At 39.9% G+C, this 19,188-nt stretch overlaps 2 gene segments (V, D, J or C); both read right to left on the bottom strand.

Moving 5' to 3' along the window:
- Position 1: 1 nt before the first annotated feature.
- LOC140460068 (Ig heavy chain C region-like) lies at positions 2–4,775 on the bottom strand (the record flags this gene model as incomplete). The annotated part of the segment is given in 4 exon segments: positions 2–294; positions 1,094–1,414; positions 4,367–4,594; positions 4,766–4,775. Coding segments are annotated over 4 exon segments (852 nt in total), but the record flags the coding sequence as incomplete, so codon positions are not given.
- A 58-nt stretch (positions 4,776–4,833) lies between these two features.
- Positions 4,834–18,773, bottom strand: LOC140460452 (Ig heavy chain C region-like). The segment is given in 3 exon segments: positions 4,834–5,062; positions 6,159–6,479; positions 18,682–18,773. Coding segments are annotated over 3 exon segments (591 nt in total).
- Between the last annotated feature and the right edge of the window lie 415 nt (positions 18,774–19,188).

Raw genomic sequence — 19,188 nt, 5'->3', positions numbered from 1 at the left:
GCTCCCGGCTGAGGGATGGGTGTCCCACTAAGCAGGAGTAAGTGGTGTCATTGTTCCATTCCGCCGCCGTGACTCTCAACCTGCTGGTCACGAAGTTGGAACCATTCCCCGCCTGGCTATCCACTTGGGTTCGGTACCCGGTATCCAAAAGGGTGTCATTGGCCATCCAGCCAATGTAGATCTCAGCTGGGTAAAAGCTGGTGACGAGACACATCAGAGTCGCTGAATTCTCAGCGTCAATCTCGTCTGTCGATGGCTGCAGGAGGTAAACTTGAGGAGGACGCATTTGGTCGTCTGCAAAGAGAGAGATGTTTGTTTAGCTGAGATCATTTTACATCTGCATTAGAATTTCATTGCTAGTAATGCATATAGTTTATAAAATATTTCCTATCTCTCAGACGATGCAAATATTTCTGAATGCTACAGTATTTTATGTCCCTTACTTTGCTGGTTTAAATCTTGGAGCCAATCATACATTTTGCAAAGATTGCTGTTCGTGTGGTGCAAATCCACTTCCAGTTCTTCACGTTCATTTTCAGAAAAGAAGAAGCCACGGCTATTGGCTTTCCATGATTTTCTCATAGCGTTTTAACAAGCCATTCGGCCCAACAAGTCCATACCCATACGCTAAAAGGCATCCCTCCAAGACCCACTCCCGACAAAAGCACATTCCCCATTGCCATTCCATCTAACATGCACATATTTGGACTGTCGACGAGAACTGGAGCCCGCTTTGGAAGCCCACGTGAACATGGGAACCCTCTACACCGAGTTGGAATTGAACCTGTTCCCTGAGGCAGCAGTGCAAACCAGTGAGCCACTTGCTGCTGCTGACTTGGGGCCATTTACTGTAACGCATTAATGGTTTGCAGGATTTTTTTTTACATTGAACTAGTGTATGAGTCAGGCTTATATCAAAGTATCATAAATTAATATTTTTAGGAAGATACATACTGGACTGGAAACGTTTACCCTATTTTTCTCTCCACAGATTCTGCCACTCCTGTTCTGTTTCTTCGAAACATTTTTTTTGTCATTTCAGACTTCCGAAATCAATTCAATTTTGTTGTTATTGCAATACTATCCGACTTACCAATTTTTTTCTTGAGAGAAGCTTTCTGTGGTGTTGGTAATTCACTGTCTTCCACCAAGCAAACATATTCGGCACCGCTGTCCCACTCTGACGCAATGACTTTAAGTTTGCTCACAATGGTGAATTTACTTCCGTTCCAATCAGGATTTTCTGTCTTGACTCCTTTTGTTCTTTCAGCCCCATTCACCTGCCAGAAAACGTTGATGTTTTCTAAGTTGCTATAAACGATTTCACACACAATGGTCGCTGTCTTTTGTGTCCAAATCTCTTCGAACGGAGGTTTCAGTAGATTGAGAGAAATATCTGTCTGACGGCATTCACCTGGAATCAGAAAAAAAATGCATGTTTTCAGGCTGCAATATCGAAATCAATTCCAAAACACGACTAGAGTTGGAAATAGTTTTACTTACTGTGATCTGTTATCTGTTTTCTGAGATCGTTTAGGCTTAATTAATCAGATGCTGTGTCCTCCTTTTCGCATTGGTTGCATTCACTCTGAATATTATGGATAAGCCTGCAGTCATATTTCCGATATAACCTTGAACAATTTGGAAACTGCTCTGCCTTGGATAGACTGAGGCCTAATGTCTCCACTCGAGTGCTGCACATTTTCACCTATTGCAGTTACCAGTGTCAGAAGACAGTTGCTGCCACATGAACTGCATTTATCGGAATCCAATCCCAGACGAGCAAACACGTATCATATGTGTCCCCTGTTCATGAGCTAACATTATTTGCTCTGTGTCAGAAAAACTCATGGAGAAATTTACGTGGCATCAAACTGCATTTTTATTGATTGCATCCTTTCAACTGACATTGCTACCTATTTCCTCGGCAGACATTTATTTGAAAATAATAGGTACTTGCTGCATGATTCAGTTCCAGTCAAGGGCCCATTCAACAGATGTTTTTCATATTACTCTTCTTTGAAGAGTGTTAAGTGAGGAAATCTAAAACATTGCGAGCACATGTCTTTCAGTTCTCAACTCTGGTGTTGGGAATAGCCAAAACTAACAGTTATTCAGAATCGTGATAACTTTAAAAGAATTCATAACGAAGGGGAAAGCATGCTTTTAGATTGCTAAAGGAAAAATGGTTGCTTTTAGTACAATAACAGTTACTTCTTTGTGCATAACGTAAAGTACAAATGAAAAGAAGGTTCTTGAATGTTCTGCTTGTATTGTTACCTTGAATTTTCGTACAGTTACAAAATTGACAGAACGGGTTATCTCTGAAAGTTTCAATAATACTTGTGAGGAATGATGCTCCATGTCTATTCTGCAGTTCAAACGGCATAATTTTATTTTGTGCGCATATTGTAAAGCTTATGCAGTTCCTCTGTTATGTTATTGCTTTTGTCAGGTTGTCTGGGCGGGAGAATATTGCAAAACCTACTCCCTTGTTGATTAATATTACTGTCTCGCTTTCCAAACTCTTAAGTATAAATACTTGCTTTTCCTCTGGCTGTCCTGAGTTCGTCTCTTCCACTGCATCTCTGTTCAACCGAGCAGACTGTTAACATGAATTTGTCGATTCGCAACCTGAGTTCAGTCGCGCTCTATTACCATTTCTTCCTCAATAGGTGGTTCATATTTTACGTTCCATGATCAGTCCCATTCAAATAGTCTTGCTTTTTCAAAACCTTTCAGCTAATACAATTAAGTGATAGAGGCGGGAATGGAATTGTGAAAAAAAACTGATCAGAATGAAATTAATCATCTAGAACATGGAACATGTAACATTACGATGCAGTACGAGCCCTTCGGCCCTCGATGCTTCCCCGACCTGTAAAACTACTCTGAAGCCAATCTAACCTACCCTCTACCATTCTCGTCCATATCCATATCCAATGACCATGTCGATGCCCTTCAAGTTTGCGAGTCAAGTCCTGCAGCAGGCTGTGCGTTCCATGCCCCTACTACACTGTGAGTGAAGGAACTATTTCAGACCTCTGTCCATATCTCTCACGTTTAATTTAAAGCTACATCCCTGCGTGCTATCCATTGCCATTCAAAGATAAAGGCTCTCATTGTCCACCCTATCTAAGCCTTTGGTTATCTTATATATCTCAATGAAGTCAAATCCCAAACTTCTTCACTCTGATGAAAACATTCTCAAGTCCACCAGCATTTGCTCATAAGAACTTGCCTCTGGATCAGGCAGCATCCTAGCAAATCTCCTTTGAACCCTTTCCAAAACTTCCAAATCCTTCCTATCATGTGGTGACGAGAACTGGACGAATTACTCCAAGTGTGGCCGCACCAGAGTTTTTCACAGAGGCAATATGAACTCATGGTTCCGAAACTCAATCCCTCTACCAATCAAAACTCAAACAGCGCATGCCTTCTTAATAACTCCATCAACATGGATGGCAACTTCCAAGGATCTCTGCACATGGACATTGAGATCACTCTGCTCATCTGCACCACCAAAGATCTTATCATTAGCCCCTGTACTCTTGACTCATTATCTCTTTCCATAGTGAACCACCTCACACCTTTCCGCATTAAACTCCACTTGGCACCCTCAATCCATCTTACAGTTTCCAGTGGGGTAGTTATCTCTTACCTCTGTCCCTTGGTAACCTACAACATCCTTTGTCACTATCCTCCATGTGACCTCCATGGTCGGAGGGCTGAACAATATAATCCTTCAAATGCACAAGTTAATTCATGTGCATCAGTTCTACTCGTCGAGAAATGTTTGCATTTCTAAGTACCTTTCAGTTGACTGTCAGCAACCGCTCGAGCTGGTATCAAAGGAGGAGCATGAAGCAGTGACCGAAGCAAGCAAAACACAAAATCATTTCGACACAAACATCCTCTCAACAAATTTCATTGTTCTCGAAAGACAACACGCCTTCAAGCATTAATCTTGTGGTTAAGCCCTTTCTCTTAATATAAGTCTTGAGTTAACCTATTTTTCTCGTCAACCTGTTCTGATAACTCAACACACAACTCTGGAGGAGGTGGCAAGTAAACACTGGCATCTTGGTCCAGGATGCCACAAGAGGGCAATGCGCCACAAGAAGTTCCTTCCATTTTTTCGATCAGCAGTCTTCACACTACTTGAGACCATGTGCCTGTTGGATGTTATTGCTACTCCTGTTCACCTCATAGCCATGTGCAGTGTGCTAAAGTTGTTTCATTCCAAGAGATCTTGTGCATTTTAAAATTACTGGAACCTTAGAATGTTTGGTTAAGATTTCATGTTCTGTCGATATTCAGTACAATGTGTTAATGTTGAAAATGTTTGCTAGAACACTGTCCTTACCTTTCGGGCTCCTGATTTCCCTTTTCACAGTGGACTGTGAAGGTGGATGCGAGGCAGTACAGGTGTATTTTGCGCCGCTCTTCCATTCCGCTGCAGGTAAAATGAGGAGGCTCCGTGTGCTGTAGGTCAGGTCCTGTTCCAGAGCAGTGGGGAAATTGGTGATGTTCACGTTGACAGAAGCTCCGTCTTTCTCCCAGGAAACGCGTATTTTTTTCAGGATAGAACCCTCTTAGCAAACATGTGAGCGTAGCAGTGCTGCTGTTCTTAATTTCTTCTGGTGATGGAGGCAGGAGGCGGATATATGGCTTCATTGATTTGACTGTAATAGAAGTACATACAATTTTAGTATTTCCTCGTTAATAAAATGACATGTACAAATGCATATTTCTTGTCACCAACCTCTTGCCATTCTTGTTCGTTTTGATATTGCGGGTGATGATTGATCCTGTTTTGCGGAACATGTGTATTCCACCCCACTCTGTCACTCGTCCACGGTGCTAGTCAAGCGGCTGATTGTCACATATTGGTTTATGTGCGCTGCTTCAATTTGAACGTCTTCATTCCGCACCTTTCCATCCACCATCCAAGAGATAACTACCCCACTGGAAACTGTAGAAAGCACTTCGCAAACCAGAATGGCGCTTTTATTGATCCAGATTTCTTCAACCAATGGATCCCTCAATAATACAGTTATCTCTGTGAGAGAGAAATCAGAGATTCAGATTCTGGTCCCTGTTCCAATATTGTAATCAGGAGTGCAACAAGAATGTCAAAATCAATGAACAAGGAAACGATGAAGAATGCAACAGTCTCTCTCCCTCTTTCCCTCTCTCCCGTGTGTCCTGTGTTTGTTTGTGTGTGAGGGAAAAAAAACTGACAGGAATAAAAGAGAGTTCTAGAGCAAGGTAGACAGGTGGAGACACAGAAAGTTTACCACATCGTGACGGTCGATGCATTTTAAGCACAGAAGTTCATTGAGATCGTTATCACCAATGGGTATTTTAAAGTCCTGTCTAAAATCTGATCTATATAATGAATGTTCCAAATAAACATTTTGGCGCAAGCCTGTTGTTTCTGTCAAACCCCTTCCAATAACAAATTTTTACCTCTGTTCCACCAGACACCTTATCTCTCCCCTTAGCTACTCTGAACATTGTCCCCCCAATACATCCTTTCTACGATTGCATGGCAACAATCAGCAACAGACAATACTAAATCCTCACTAGCGACAGCTTTAGAAATACGCATTGTTGAAAATGATTCCTTTGTGATGAAGTGTGTGCATTGTCAAGGCTTTATTTTGCTTCTATGAATTGAATCGGAAAATAAGAAAAAGCGGGGGACTACCACGTTGTATAAATAATTTTTAATACCGAGCATATGCAGAAACTCTGCCTAAACTTGTCAGTTAAGAGGTTTGCTCACTAATCTCTCTCATTCAGTTGCTTTCTTCATTATGTCTCTATATCTGTCTCCTTTCCTCTGTCTTCTTCCAAGAACTTTGGTTATTTCAGTCAGACCTATACAGAGCAAAGGGAAATAATTTCAGATGTTATTCTACCACTTTTCTTTTGAAAGAGCGGGTTTAGGTACCTGGTTCATTTCGACTCATTTATGCGGTAACATTTCTCTGGACTACAAATTCCCATTGATATTACTCACTGCAACTAATTCAAGAATGCTTCATCCGCAGTAATAAACCAACAAAATAATGTTCCATCTTGTCTAATGTTTATTACAAAACTGATTATGATAATGAATGTGAGCTTGTGAGGTTGTCTAGTTTTCTTACCCGATGTTGAACTAATTTCTTTTCTCTGGTTACTGTTGGTTGCAGAATGAGAAACTTGACAACTGTACACAGAGCCGCTGTTCCATTCCTGCAGGGGCACTTTAAGCAAACTTGTAGAGCTAAAATCATTGGTCACTGTTTTCGTTGAAGATGTAGTTGTAAAGCCAGAACTTATGGTATTGCCGTTCTTCTGCCAGGTCAATGCAATTCTTTCAGGATAGTATCCGCTAATTAGACAAATCAGCTGCAGAAATCCGTTTGCCCTCTGTTCGTCAGTTGCAGAGTAGTGGAGACTGATGACTGGTGGAGAAGGCTGTATGCCTAAAATTACAAATTAAGACTTACTCTCTTGCGTATAGATGGCTACATTGTTTCAGTGATGTCATGTACAATCGATTACTCTCAAATAATACCCCAAAAAAAATATTATTGTATCAGACTATCATGTTGCTATAAGAGGTTCCTCGTAACGTTGGCATCATATTTAACCTTGAGGTGAGCTCCACACTTATTTGACTGATGGAGTCCAAAGAGCAGAAAGAAACATTTCAGTTATTTCGTCCATGCTGACCAGTTTTTCTAAATCGAACATGTGCCATTTGAATCATAGAATCATTGATAACAAAGAAACAAACGCTTTGGTCAAACTCATCCATGCCGACCAGATATCTGAAATTTTGTCTTGTCCCATTTGCCAGCACATGGCCCATATCCTTCTAAACACTTCTTATTCATGTACCTATTCAAATGCGATTAAATGTTGGAATTTTGCAAACCTCCAACTGGTAGCTCAATCCATAAACGCACCATCCTCAGTGAGAAAAAAAATATCATTTAGAAGTCTTTCATATCTTCCGCTCTCACCTAAATCCTTCACCCTCCATCTTTGGTCTCCCTCACACAGGGGAAAATACATTGTCTATTTAAGTTCTCATTACCATTCATAATGTTATAAACTTCGATAAGGTCACAAATCAGCTTCTGACGCACCAAGAGAAATCGTCCCAGCCAATTCAGCATCTCCTGTAGCTCAAACCCTTCAACCCTAGAAACATCCTTGTAAATCGTTTCTGAAGTCTCTCAAGTTTCAGAACGTCCTTCCCAAAGCAGGGAGACCAGCACTACAGACAATATTCTAAAAGCAGCCGAAGCAATATTCTGTACAGCTGTCACATGACCTACCAACTCATACTCAGTGTACTGACCAATAACGGAAAGCATTCCAAGGGCCTTCTTCATTTGCTGATACTTGGTCCATATTCTACAAACATTTCCTCTTCATTTACCTTCCGAAAATCATTTAAATTTTGTTACAGTACCATTTCTACCACTTTCTCTGAAAGGTCATTTCATATACACACCACACTCTGTGCAAAGAAAAACTGAACCACAGATTCCTTTAAATCTTTTCCGTCTCACATTAAACCTATCCATTCTAGATTCGGACTCCTATCCCTTCGGGAATATACTTTGATATTTACGTAATACATTGTTCTCATGATTTTATAAACCTCTAAATGGTCGCCACTCAACTTCCTCGTTAAGACTACCTATTTTTATATCTAACTTCACTGTCTGGTTTGACGGTGAGCTTATCTACTGCTCAAACATTAAGACAAATTTGTACAATCTAGAAAATGCATCCCTGGCCAAACTCCCACTTTCTAACTTTGGGTCTTCTAATCGCCTTCTGCCAATGTCTTAATCTCAGGCCAAGCACGTAGGACCGGCTCTCTGCTTTGTGATATAATGTTGCCATGTCAAGCAATCCCTCGATTTCAGCATTCTCTTCCTTGTCCTCAACCTCTCAATGGTTTCACTCAACTCTAACTCTAAAATTTCCTCGAGCTGAAATCGTGTGAGACATTTCTGTTGATGCACGAGCTTCTGAAGAATTCCTCATTTCAACTGTCCCAAAACGAATCAATGTACTTTCACCCTCCGAGAATCGACGTTCTGTATACGACTCCCTAAACCTTGTCCCATCTACTTATTAAAGCATTTCTTTCTGTTAAAACAAAAACCAAGTCTTGAAATATTAATGATTTATTACCAACAATCTGTTTTACATTTATTGCTAACGAGGCAATTTGATCTCATGTCATAATCAGGAAATAATTTTGAGCAAGCTTTTAATTTTGATATCATTGTGGTTTTGATAAGTCAACAGAAGTCAGTTTAAACAACAGAGACAAAAGGAATATGGAGGCCTTGTTCAAGTACTTGAGGGAGCAAAATTGTTCCTTACTCAAGGCCATTCAGACCTTCGAGCCTGCTCTGACATTCTTCATGATCCTACTCATCGTCCAAATCAATAGCCTAATCCTGCTTTCTCCCCACAACATTTTACCCTGTTCCCTCCAAGTGTTACGTCTCGCCGTCTGTTGTACACATTCAATATATTAGTGTCAACTACTTCTTGTGGTAATGAAATCCACATTCTCACCACTCTTTAGGTGAACAAATGTCTTCTCAAATTTCTCCCAAATGGTCCAGCTCGAATCCTCAAACTGTTTCCCCGGTTCTCACCAACACGTTGTACAGGTTGGCAGCACACATAGATGAATTCCACATCGTCGAACTGTGATTTCTATCACAGTTGTCAGAATTTCACCAGGGAGTAGAAATGAACAGTTAACGCCTATTTTATAGCCGAAATCTTATTCTCAATTCCCATAACCTCATTTTTTTTCCTAAAAGTAACTTTCAAAATGTATCACGCCTTGCTGTTGTATAATGTACACACTGTTTCTGTGAACCTCCCTCCTTCTGGAGCCAAATTTCTTGAACCTTACATTTATCACGATCATAAAAGACATCGCTTAATATTTCCCTTAATTTAGACGGTTTTTTTATTTCAAAAATAATTCCCGGTGTTCTCAATATAGACAAATGGATTTCTTTCCATTCAATGTTTGATTGGACCTCGTAAATTTAAAGTATTCCTGTCAGGAAACGAGACCACATTTTCAGTTTATACAACATAGAATATGGAACATTACAGTGCAATACAGGCCCTTCATCCCTCGATGTTGCACCGACCTGTGAAACTGTTCTGAAGCCCATCTAAACTACATTTAAATGCCCTTAACATTGGCGATTCTACTACTGTGGCACGCAGGCCGTTTCATGCCCCTACTATTCACTGAATAATGAAAATATCTCTGATATCTGTCCTTTACCTATCACTCCTCAATGTAAAGTTATGTCCCCTTGTGCTAGCGGTCACCATCCGAGGAAAACCGCTCTCACTATTCGCCCTATCTCACCCTCTGATTATCATATATGTCTTAATTAAGTCACCTCTCAACGTTCGTCTCTCGAACAAAAACAGCCTCAAGTCCCTCAGCCTTCCCTCGTAAGATCTTCCCTCCATACCAGGCAACATTCTAATAAATCTCCTCTGAACCCTTTCCATCCTTCCTAGAATGTAGTGACCATAACTCTGCACAGTACTCCAAGTGCGGCTGCACCAGAGTTTTACACAGCTGCAGCATAGTTTCATGGCTCCGAAACTCAATCCCTCCACTAATAAAATTTAATACACCGTATGCCTTCTTAACAAACCTATCAACCTGGTTGGTAACTTTCAGAGATGTACGGACATGGACACCGAGATCTCTCTGTGCATCCACACTACCAAGAATATTACTATTAACACAGTGCTCTGCATTCCTGTCACTCCATCCAAAGTGAATCACCTCACGCTTTTCCGCATTATATTCCATTTTCCATCTCTCAGCCCAGCTCGGGCAGCTTATCTATGTCTCTATGTAATCCACAACATCCTTAATCACTATCCACAACTCTACCAACCTCAGTTTCATTCGCAAACTTACTAACCCATCCTTCTGCACGCTCGTCCAGGTCATTTATAAAAATGACAAACAGCACTGCCTCCAAAACAGATCCTCGTGATACACGACTATTAACTGAACTCCAACATGAAGATTTCTCATAACCACCAACCTCTATCTGTTTTCATCTGGTCAATTTCTTATGGAAACCACTGGATCACCATTAATCCCATGCTTCTGCATTTTCTGAAATAGCCTCCCGTGTGAAACTTATCAAGTACCTTACTGAAATCCAAAAACACCACATCAAACGCTTTACCCTCATCCACTTGTTTGGTCATCTTCACAAAGAGCACAGTAAGGTTTGTGAGACATGTCCTACCCTTCACAAAACCGTATCTACTGTCCCTAATGAACTTCATCCTCTCCAGATGAATATACATTCTATCTCTTATCATCTTTTCCAACACTTCACCCATAAACGAAGTAATGCTCACTGCTCTACAATTACCAGAATTGACTGTACTCACCTTCTTGAACAAGGGAACAACATTTGCTATTTTCCAGTCTTCTGGCACTATTCCTGTAGATAATTAAGACACCAGGGACAAGGCCAAAGGCTTTTCAATCCCCTCTCCGGCTTCCTAGGGAACCCGAGGATAAATCCCATCCGGTCCAGTGGACTTATCTATTTTCAAACTTTCCGGAATTGCAATAACCTCCTCTTTGTCAACCTCAATCCCATCTAGGCTAGTGGCCTGTATCTCAGTATTCTCCTCAACAACATAGTATTTTCCCTGTGTGAATACTGATGAAAAAGATTCATGTAGCCATTCCTCTATTTCCTCTGACTCCACGCACAACTTCTCACTACTACCTTTGATTGCCCTTAATCTTACTCTAGTCACTCTTTTAGTCCTGATATACTGAATGATAGCCTCAGGGTTTTCCTTGATTCCATCCGCTAATGACCTCTCATGTACCCTCCTGGTTCTTCTCAGCTCCCTCTTTATGTCTTTCCTGGCTAACTTGTAACTCTCAAGTATTCTAACTGAGACTTCACGTCTCATCCCAACATAAGCCTTCTTCTTTGCCTTGACAAGAGACTCAAATTCGTTACTAAACCACGGCTGCCTCGCCAGACAACTTCCATCCTGCCTGACATGTATATAATTAACAAGAACACACAGTAGCTGTTCCTTGAATAAGCTCCACATTTCAAGTGTGCTGGTCCTCTTCAATTTTCTTCCCCATCCTATGCGTCCTAAATCTCGCCTAATCTCATCAAAGTTGCTTCTCCCCCCGATATGACTCCTAGCCTATATACCTATCCCTTTCCATCGCTAACCTGAACAAATATGTTCAACACAAAAGTTGTAATCACCAATGCAAACAGCTGACCACACTGGTCACAAGTTGGTTTTTACTCGTGACCTTGTTATAGTCACCAGACCACTTAATACAGCCATCAGCAGGACCACCTGCTTGTTCCATCAAATCAACTACTCTCTCCAAAATACCTAATCTGACCTGTGACAAGAAATTCCACGCTCTTTAAAGGTATTCTAGATTATTCAGCAATTCTCAACTCTGGGATCCCATTTTCAAAATCTTTCAAGCAAATCTGATCTGAACTCTGCTGCCCAGATCATAAATTGCACTTCTTGTTCACCCATCAACGTTTTACCTCACAGTCAGAGAATACTTTTGAATGTCTTTTTCCTTCCATTTGTTCAAATTCAACGACAGCCATGGTTTTGCTATTACAAAGCCCGAGATAAACAATCTCTTAGCTTTATGAACTGGACTGTTGCTGACTTCTTATCAATCCCCAATGTCTCTCACTACTCAGCAATCACGTCATCAATAACACGAGAAAATATCGCATGTGAAATTTTATATTGAAATAATACACGAATGCAGCAACTATCAACCCGCGATTGAAATATTGAGTTCATTACATTGTTTGGACCTTTTACACATGACCACTGTTCCGTGCTCTCCAGCAAGCACACTGTCAACAAACTGCAGCATTTTGCTGTAAATTAAGATATCAAATACTATAAATAACATCCATGGCAATGACTATGTATATTAGTCTTGGGAACAACATACCCTACATAATAACTGATCCCACCTGCACACTGATATTCTCACGCATATGCGTATGTCTTCTCTGTCATGCAATGTGAAAGCATCAATTTGTGACACTTTCCAGCAAGTATCAGAGTTACACTAGTTTGAATTGACATTAGTGATGTCCATGCTGATATTCAGCACATACCGAGGCCAAAAGGTGATGAAACTACTCTAGGCCTTCAACATTATCCTTCCCGCAAGATGATATGGAGTGGATTCGTCCAGATGATGTAGAAAAGACTGGGAGGGGTGGGGTAGGATACCTATACAAGTGCTACAGTTCATTCATAGAGTCATATCAGACTGGAGACATATTCAGTCTCTTTCTCTCCACCAATGCTTCCAGGAAGGCTGAATTTCTTCAGAGTTTGCTGTTCTAGTTTTATGAAAGGGAGAGGGGTGACCCCATTTCAGAAAAGCAGCCCGTGGAATGGGTTTGAGTAAAGCTGAGAAATTACCATTTCAAGAAGTCATTTGTGGGAGTATTGTTTGGGTCACCATGTGTAACAATACAATAGGGAGAGCATAAAGGAAGACATTGCAACAGCTTGCCAGAAAATCACGAAAATCAGTATGCGAGCTATTATCTCGAAAAGAACTGTGAAAGTTAGATGTGCAAAGACAGCCCACGTGTGCAGCTCATAAAAATAGATCTTGCAATCATTCATTCGAATCGCAAGTTTTCAACCTATATTGAACATCCTGCAATAGTGGAATGAGATCGGATTAACTCATTATCTCATTGCAAAGGCGCCCTTCGGGATCAGCAACATTAACTCCATTGCATAATGCAATCAATTTGAGAGATAGGCAACTGTTCTTTTTTGAAATAAAAATCATTTCTGTGCGCACGAAATCAGAGCTGGCTGAAGTGAAATGGAAAATCAGATGGAGGAGATTTCGATCATGATAAAGTGGCAAACATGTAAGGAGACATTTCAGGTCACTTAAATAGGTACATTCCAAAGAGTAAGGGATATTGCAAGGTTCAGAACTGCTTTTTGTGGTTTAAGATAATATCTACATTAAGGAAAACGTATGTGATTGTGGATAAACTGATGGTTAGTGAGAACATTAGACAGAATATTAAAATGTTCGGAAACGAAATGTCTGAAAATTAAGAAAAAAAGATTGAATAATCAGAATATGATAGGAAGCTAACCAGTGAGTTAAAAAAAAGAGAGAGGACGAGGTCCTGTAACTATTTCGAAAATAAAATAATTTACAAAGTGAAAGTTAGTCATGCAAGAAATGAATGTTCGACAAATCATGCTGTCAAACGCAGCAGAGAAGAAATAAATAGAACACTTATTTTCCAACAGTTTTCATGACAGAGAACACAAGCAGCATTCTAGAAACTGCAATTAATCGGCAAAGCAAAGGAAGGGCAAAAGCAGGGAAATGACATGCAACAGAAAAACGGTCCTGCCTTAATAGTTGCAGCTGCGGTCCGAGAGCTGCCTGTCCCCTCGTGACATTATCCCTGCGTCCAAAGTGAAAATGTCATTCAAATAACTGACCTTTTGTCTTGACTGTTGCAGATTATCTCCAATGCTGGGAAGGCCCTTTAGATTGCAACGCATCACATTTAACAAGTTTATCAAAACATTTTGAGACAGCGAGCAAGAAATGGCACAAGTCAGTTTGCAATATTAGAAGCTGTTTAAAATAAGGTGCAACTGGACAAGTTCAAAACAATCACGGCTTTATGAACGGGAAATCATGTTTAAGAAATCTACTGGATAAAAGGGGAATCGTCGGTTGCAGTGTGTGTTGATTTTCCGTTAATATTCAATAAAATTCCAAATCAAAGTTGATAGTGGATATTGAAAGACAGAGGACTGTACAATTCTGAAATGGACAGGAGAATAAGCTGAAAGTGACAGTAGGTGTGCAGGAGTAATCCTAAGGTTGGCAATTGATGTGCCAGAGGGACTGTTGGAGGAATTGCAACTGTTCGTAATTTATGTGTTGGATTAAGTGGGACATGCTCCATTTGCCCAACATAACGAACTCTCAAAAATAAAAAGAGGCATTAAGTCATCAGAGGGTCTAATTAAACTATAAGAATATCTTGACACGTGTGAATAAGAACACGGAAAATGACGTGCAATGTAGTAATTTGGTGAAAGGGGTGAATATCTAGCAAGAGGAATAGAAAAGAACAATCAAAATGATGACATTTTGTGCAGCTCTGAGTTGCAGAAAGTTGATGGTGTCCAAAAGGATGGATCACTTGACGTTAGCACATCTGGCCAGCAAATAATTAAGGAAACTAAAACAATGATATCATTTATCAAATTGGAAACTGGACGGGAATGTGCAGAAGCTTTTTTCCAGATAAACCAGGTACATAAAAGATTCCTCCTGGACTCCGTGGTGCGTCTGATTCGTCATCTCAGTCACATGAGATGTGAACACAGAGGCCGTTCAGGAAAGGATTACCTGACAATTCCATGGAATGAAAAATTGCCTTTGTCGGAATGGCTTTACAGCCCTCCTGACGGAATTGATATTGAATGCTGCATATGTACGTGGATATGCCATGATTAGGTCGATTAAAAAATAATGTCAATCAGATGAAGTTAGGGTACAATTTCCCAGTAATATGAAAGACATTCAAGGAAAGGCAGAATTAATGAACCATGTGGAGCAGCAGGAGGTTGTAACTTTTTTTATATAAAACTGCATGTCGGACTGAACGATGTGTTTGGTACAACTTGCCAATAACTACAATAACATTGCGAAATCATAATGAAGAACATAGTCAGGTTTACACCATATTTTATAGGGTAAAGTGCATTGTACCCTGACTTTGTTGAAATGAAAAGAAAGCTGCCTCAGTTGGCGAAGCCCATATCCCTTTTTTAAAAAAAATCTATTAAACAAATATGCTTTAGTCATGCAAGTTTCATAATAAAAGCAGAATTCCCAGAATTAATGGAAAGGAAAGGAATTTCCACGAAATAATGGATACTTCCCAGACAAACTGGTGCAGTGCAGTTTGGCAGAACTATAAAAATGACAGACATAGCAATGAAATAACAAGTTCGAACCAGTGACACTAATTAGCTATAAGATAGCCATTAATGTTGATATTAACTTCATACTGCTGGGAAACTTGGAATATTAAACATATTTTTATCAAGACAAAGCAACTGGCATAGAAGTATCCAATTTTTTTTAAAGTTTACAGTTTGAGGAAACATGTCAAAGTAAAACAGAAAATTTCTATCGTCTATTTCAGTTAAATACATTTGAACATCGGTTTTCATCATCTCAGCATTCCATGGAATGCCCAAAAAACACTACTAACTGAAAGAAATAAAGTTATTGGCTGAGACAGCATACTCTTACCAGACCACAGGGGCTGCTCTCTCATGAGAGGGAAATGACTGTTGGTGATTTAACCTGAGGGCCATCACATCTCAGGGGATGGAGGTGGCTGAGAAGGAGAGTCCTTCACGATAACCTCAAAGCAAAAATGGGAATTGAACCCATGCTGCTGGTACCACATTGCTCTACAAACCAACAATTGAGCCAACTGGTGTATTCCAATCCTCGAGGTAAAATAGCATGCATACAAAATTAAAACAGTCTTAGTGTTCTTCAAGCAGGAAGGAAAATAATTGTTTTTGGAGGATTTCAGGTGGGAACAAGTTTCCCAAGCCAAATAATTGTCTCACTGAGCCTTTCTCTGTCCTACTAGAACGTGTCCTATCTTCAATTGACTTTTCTGTATTGATGATGAAATTCTTGAAACTCCGAAACTTTTTTTCATAACCATATGCGTGCATTATTTTCCTTTATGCACAGAGTTCATCTGACCAGACTGAGTACCAAACTAATTCTTGGGTCAACAGGACTGATCTATTCATAGAGATTAAATTCATTCGGACCATATACACTGGAGAGAAAAAGCATGAGGGGACGCTCATAGATAGTCACAAAATTCTAATAAGATCATGAGAAATTTGTTCACCAAGAGACGGGTGAACTGAAGAGATTCGCTGTCAGAGAAAACTGTTGAGGTCAAACCATTAATGGTTTTTGAGACCAATTCAAAAATAGAATTAGGGGAAATGGATTAAACAGCTTCAGAGAAACCGGATACAAGATTGAGTTTACTGATTCATCATGGATGGACGGACAGACGGTCGGACGTCATCATGGCTCAGTAGTTAGCATTGTTGCCTCGCCATACCCAGGATAAAGATTTAGTTCCAGTCTTTGGCGACTGTCTGTGTGGCGTTTGTAAATTCGTCCCGTCTGGTTTGCTCTGGGTGCTCATCTTTACTGCCACGGTCTGACGATCTACAGGTTAGGTCAATTAGCTGCAGTAAATTGCCCATATAGTTCAGGGGTGTGTGGGTCAGGTGTAAATGTTGAGTGTTGGGTGGGTTACTCGTAAAAGGGTCAGTGTCAACTTTTTGGGCCGGATCCCCTGCTTACACACTGTAGTCATTTTATCTTAATTATGTTGGAGTAATTTCAAAAGGTCTGGTCTTCTGTGACGCCGATTTTCTGAATTTCCGTGTTTCATACTGATGGTTATTCTTCAGGTTAATATAATTTGGTAGTGTTCCCAGCTGATCTGTTGTCCCCAAAATTCACTGCATAATTTCCCTTACGGGAAGGTGGAGAACAGTTAATTTCTCAGATCGTCCCGTTCAGATTTGATTTTGGGTAAAACTTTTTCGCAATTTTGCTTTAACACATACTTTAGCGTTTTGCAGGCAAAATAACAGAGTCTGGTAGTTTTGGCCGAGAAGAAGTTTCCGAAGTAGAACAAGTGATCACTGTACTGGCAAACATCGTGTTATTAATGTATGAGTCAAAATAAATTTACACAGACTTGTATAATAGAAAACAAAACAATAAAATATGTGAAGTTTTTTTATGATTGCAGGGAAACGTGACATGGCATTTAAAAAAAACTTTTCATTGGCGCGAAAAGTATCAGGTAAAATAATTAAATTTGCATGGCGTAAACACACCCAATTCCACTTCATTAAAAGAGACAGAGCTATTTTCTGGAAACTTACCACGACACGAACAATATCACAGTGGAAAGTATTAATTCTTATCAGTTAAAATGACAGTACCTTCTGCCTGGGCAAACTATTCTACGCACCTTCTAGATGCACCAAAATCATTTTCTTTGTTCGCACATTAGTCTAACAATGCCCAAATTGCAGAAGTTGTTAAGTGCAGTGAATGCTTCCTGTTGTGGGATTGACACCACGGCAAAGCTGCATTTTTCTTTTAATGTGAGGGTGCCTGTGTTGAACTGGGTGGACAAGGTCAAAAGTCACACCACATCAGATTATAGTCAAACAGGTCTTCTTTTTAAATCACAAACTTTCTGATCTTCGCTCCTTTGTCAGGTGAAGCCTGATTTCTGACCTTTTTTTGTTAGTTGTTGTCAATTATGAACTACTGATTTGGGGTTCCCCTATTATCACCTGCAATCGTAAATACCTGTCCAAGAATACGACAGCAAGGTGACTGCATCGCAAAAGCAATGCTGTAGTGCACACATCGACTTATTGATCCTATTTCGTTAGGTATGATGTCCTGAGGATCCATGAGGGCAAGGCAAAGACTATTTAGCCAGGTTGCTTGATGTGGTTAAAAGAATTGAATCGGATAGCAATGAATATTATCAGTAAGGCAAAGAATATTCCACTCTAGGAATTAATATCGTACAGATGGGCTACATGATTTCCACTTTAATGTCAAGTAAACATTTTACACTAAAGCTATAGTGGGTTCAAAGTTCTCAAATATTTGACTCCCTCTGAAACACAACAAACTTCAATCCACAGATGGACATGCATCTGGGAGAGCATGTTTCAGATAATCTGGATTCGTGCTAAATTACTGTGAAATTACTCTCCGCTCGTTGTCTGAAATAGGGCTCTGGTAAAATCAGTGCACAATTATTCACCATTTTGTGGAACTGGAGCAGAAGAACTTAAGCTCCAATCAACCTTTACCAAGCCCACATTTGGTGAGCTGCAATTGTTCCAGTTTCAAAATTGGACGGTCCATTTGCTGATTTTGTGATAATGTTCATGTAATCGACATTATGTTAAATAATGAGGCTTGTCTTTTGAAACATTGATTTTGGACACAATCCAAAACATTAATGTTTGCAGAAAGTTTTCCTCAAACTAGACTTGCATTAGTTGTTCAGATTAGAAGTTTTGAATACCATTGACATACTGGCATGCCTTAGTACAGCCTCACATCGTGGGCAGTTTCCTGCGTAAACAGCTAAAGCCATCATCTGCGCAAATAAAATCTTATGTACTCTATGCCAAGCAAGTTAAACATTTAGATACTGTATTGGCTTGTTCTCAGCCAAATTTACGTCTATATTTGTATATTAGCATAAATTTGCTCAAACAAAATCTGCAAATGAATTTGAAATGGAAGACACAAATTATAGCACGCAAAATATGTCGATTAGTAAACGTTCTGAATCTCACGTTGTGCAGTTGAGCCTGTTTTAACGAGAAAACGTTTTAAAAAAATAATTAAACTGCAAAATCATAGCGATAAGTAGCAAGAGGGTCACTTACCAGGTTTCACAGTCAGAATGGTGCCGCCTCCTTCATAGTAATCATCACAGTCCATCAGCTCCCATTCAACGCCATGCAAAAAGTGTCAGTGAAGCAGAAGTCCTATAATCAATATGCCAAAACAAATCTTCTCCACTATTTTCCATATATATTCACAGCATGAACAAATCTTCATTTGTTAACAATTTAAATCCATTCATATACCGACTATCTCCAATGCCAGCTTGGGTGACATTGGAAACGTTATCAAACTGATCGATAATCAACGTGAAACTTGTATAAAATTCCAGAATGGAACGAATTGGAATTGATGTTAACTCTATGAAGCAGCATTCATGACAGAAAGTTGATTATGGAATCATGTTCATCAGAAGCAGAAAAAGGAATAACTGTCCGAGAGGTTTATGCTCTGGCTTGTGTCACTGTGCAATCCCAGCTACACATTGTTTCACACCAGCACAAGAAATCCATTGTGCAAACATAAGTGAAGATTCTTCAAATTCTACA

This window comes from Chiloscyllium punctatum, chromosome 36 (assembly GCF_047496795.1).
Source record: "Chiloscyllium punctatum isolate Juve2018m chromosome 36, sChiPun1.3, whole genome shotgun sequence".
Lineage (NCBI taxonomy): Eukaryota > Metazoa > Chordata > Chondrichthyes > Orectolobiformes > Hemiscylliidae > Chiloscyllium > Chiloscyllium punctatum.
Note: the sequence above shows the minus strand (reverse complement) of the source record. Positions and strands in the feature narration are given on the sequence as shown.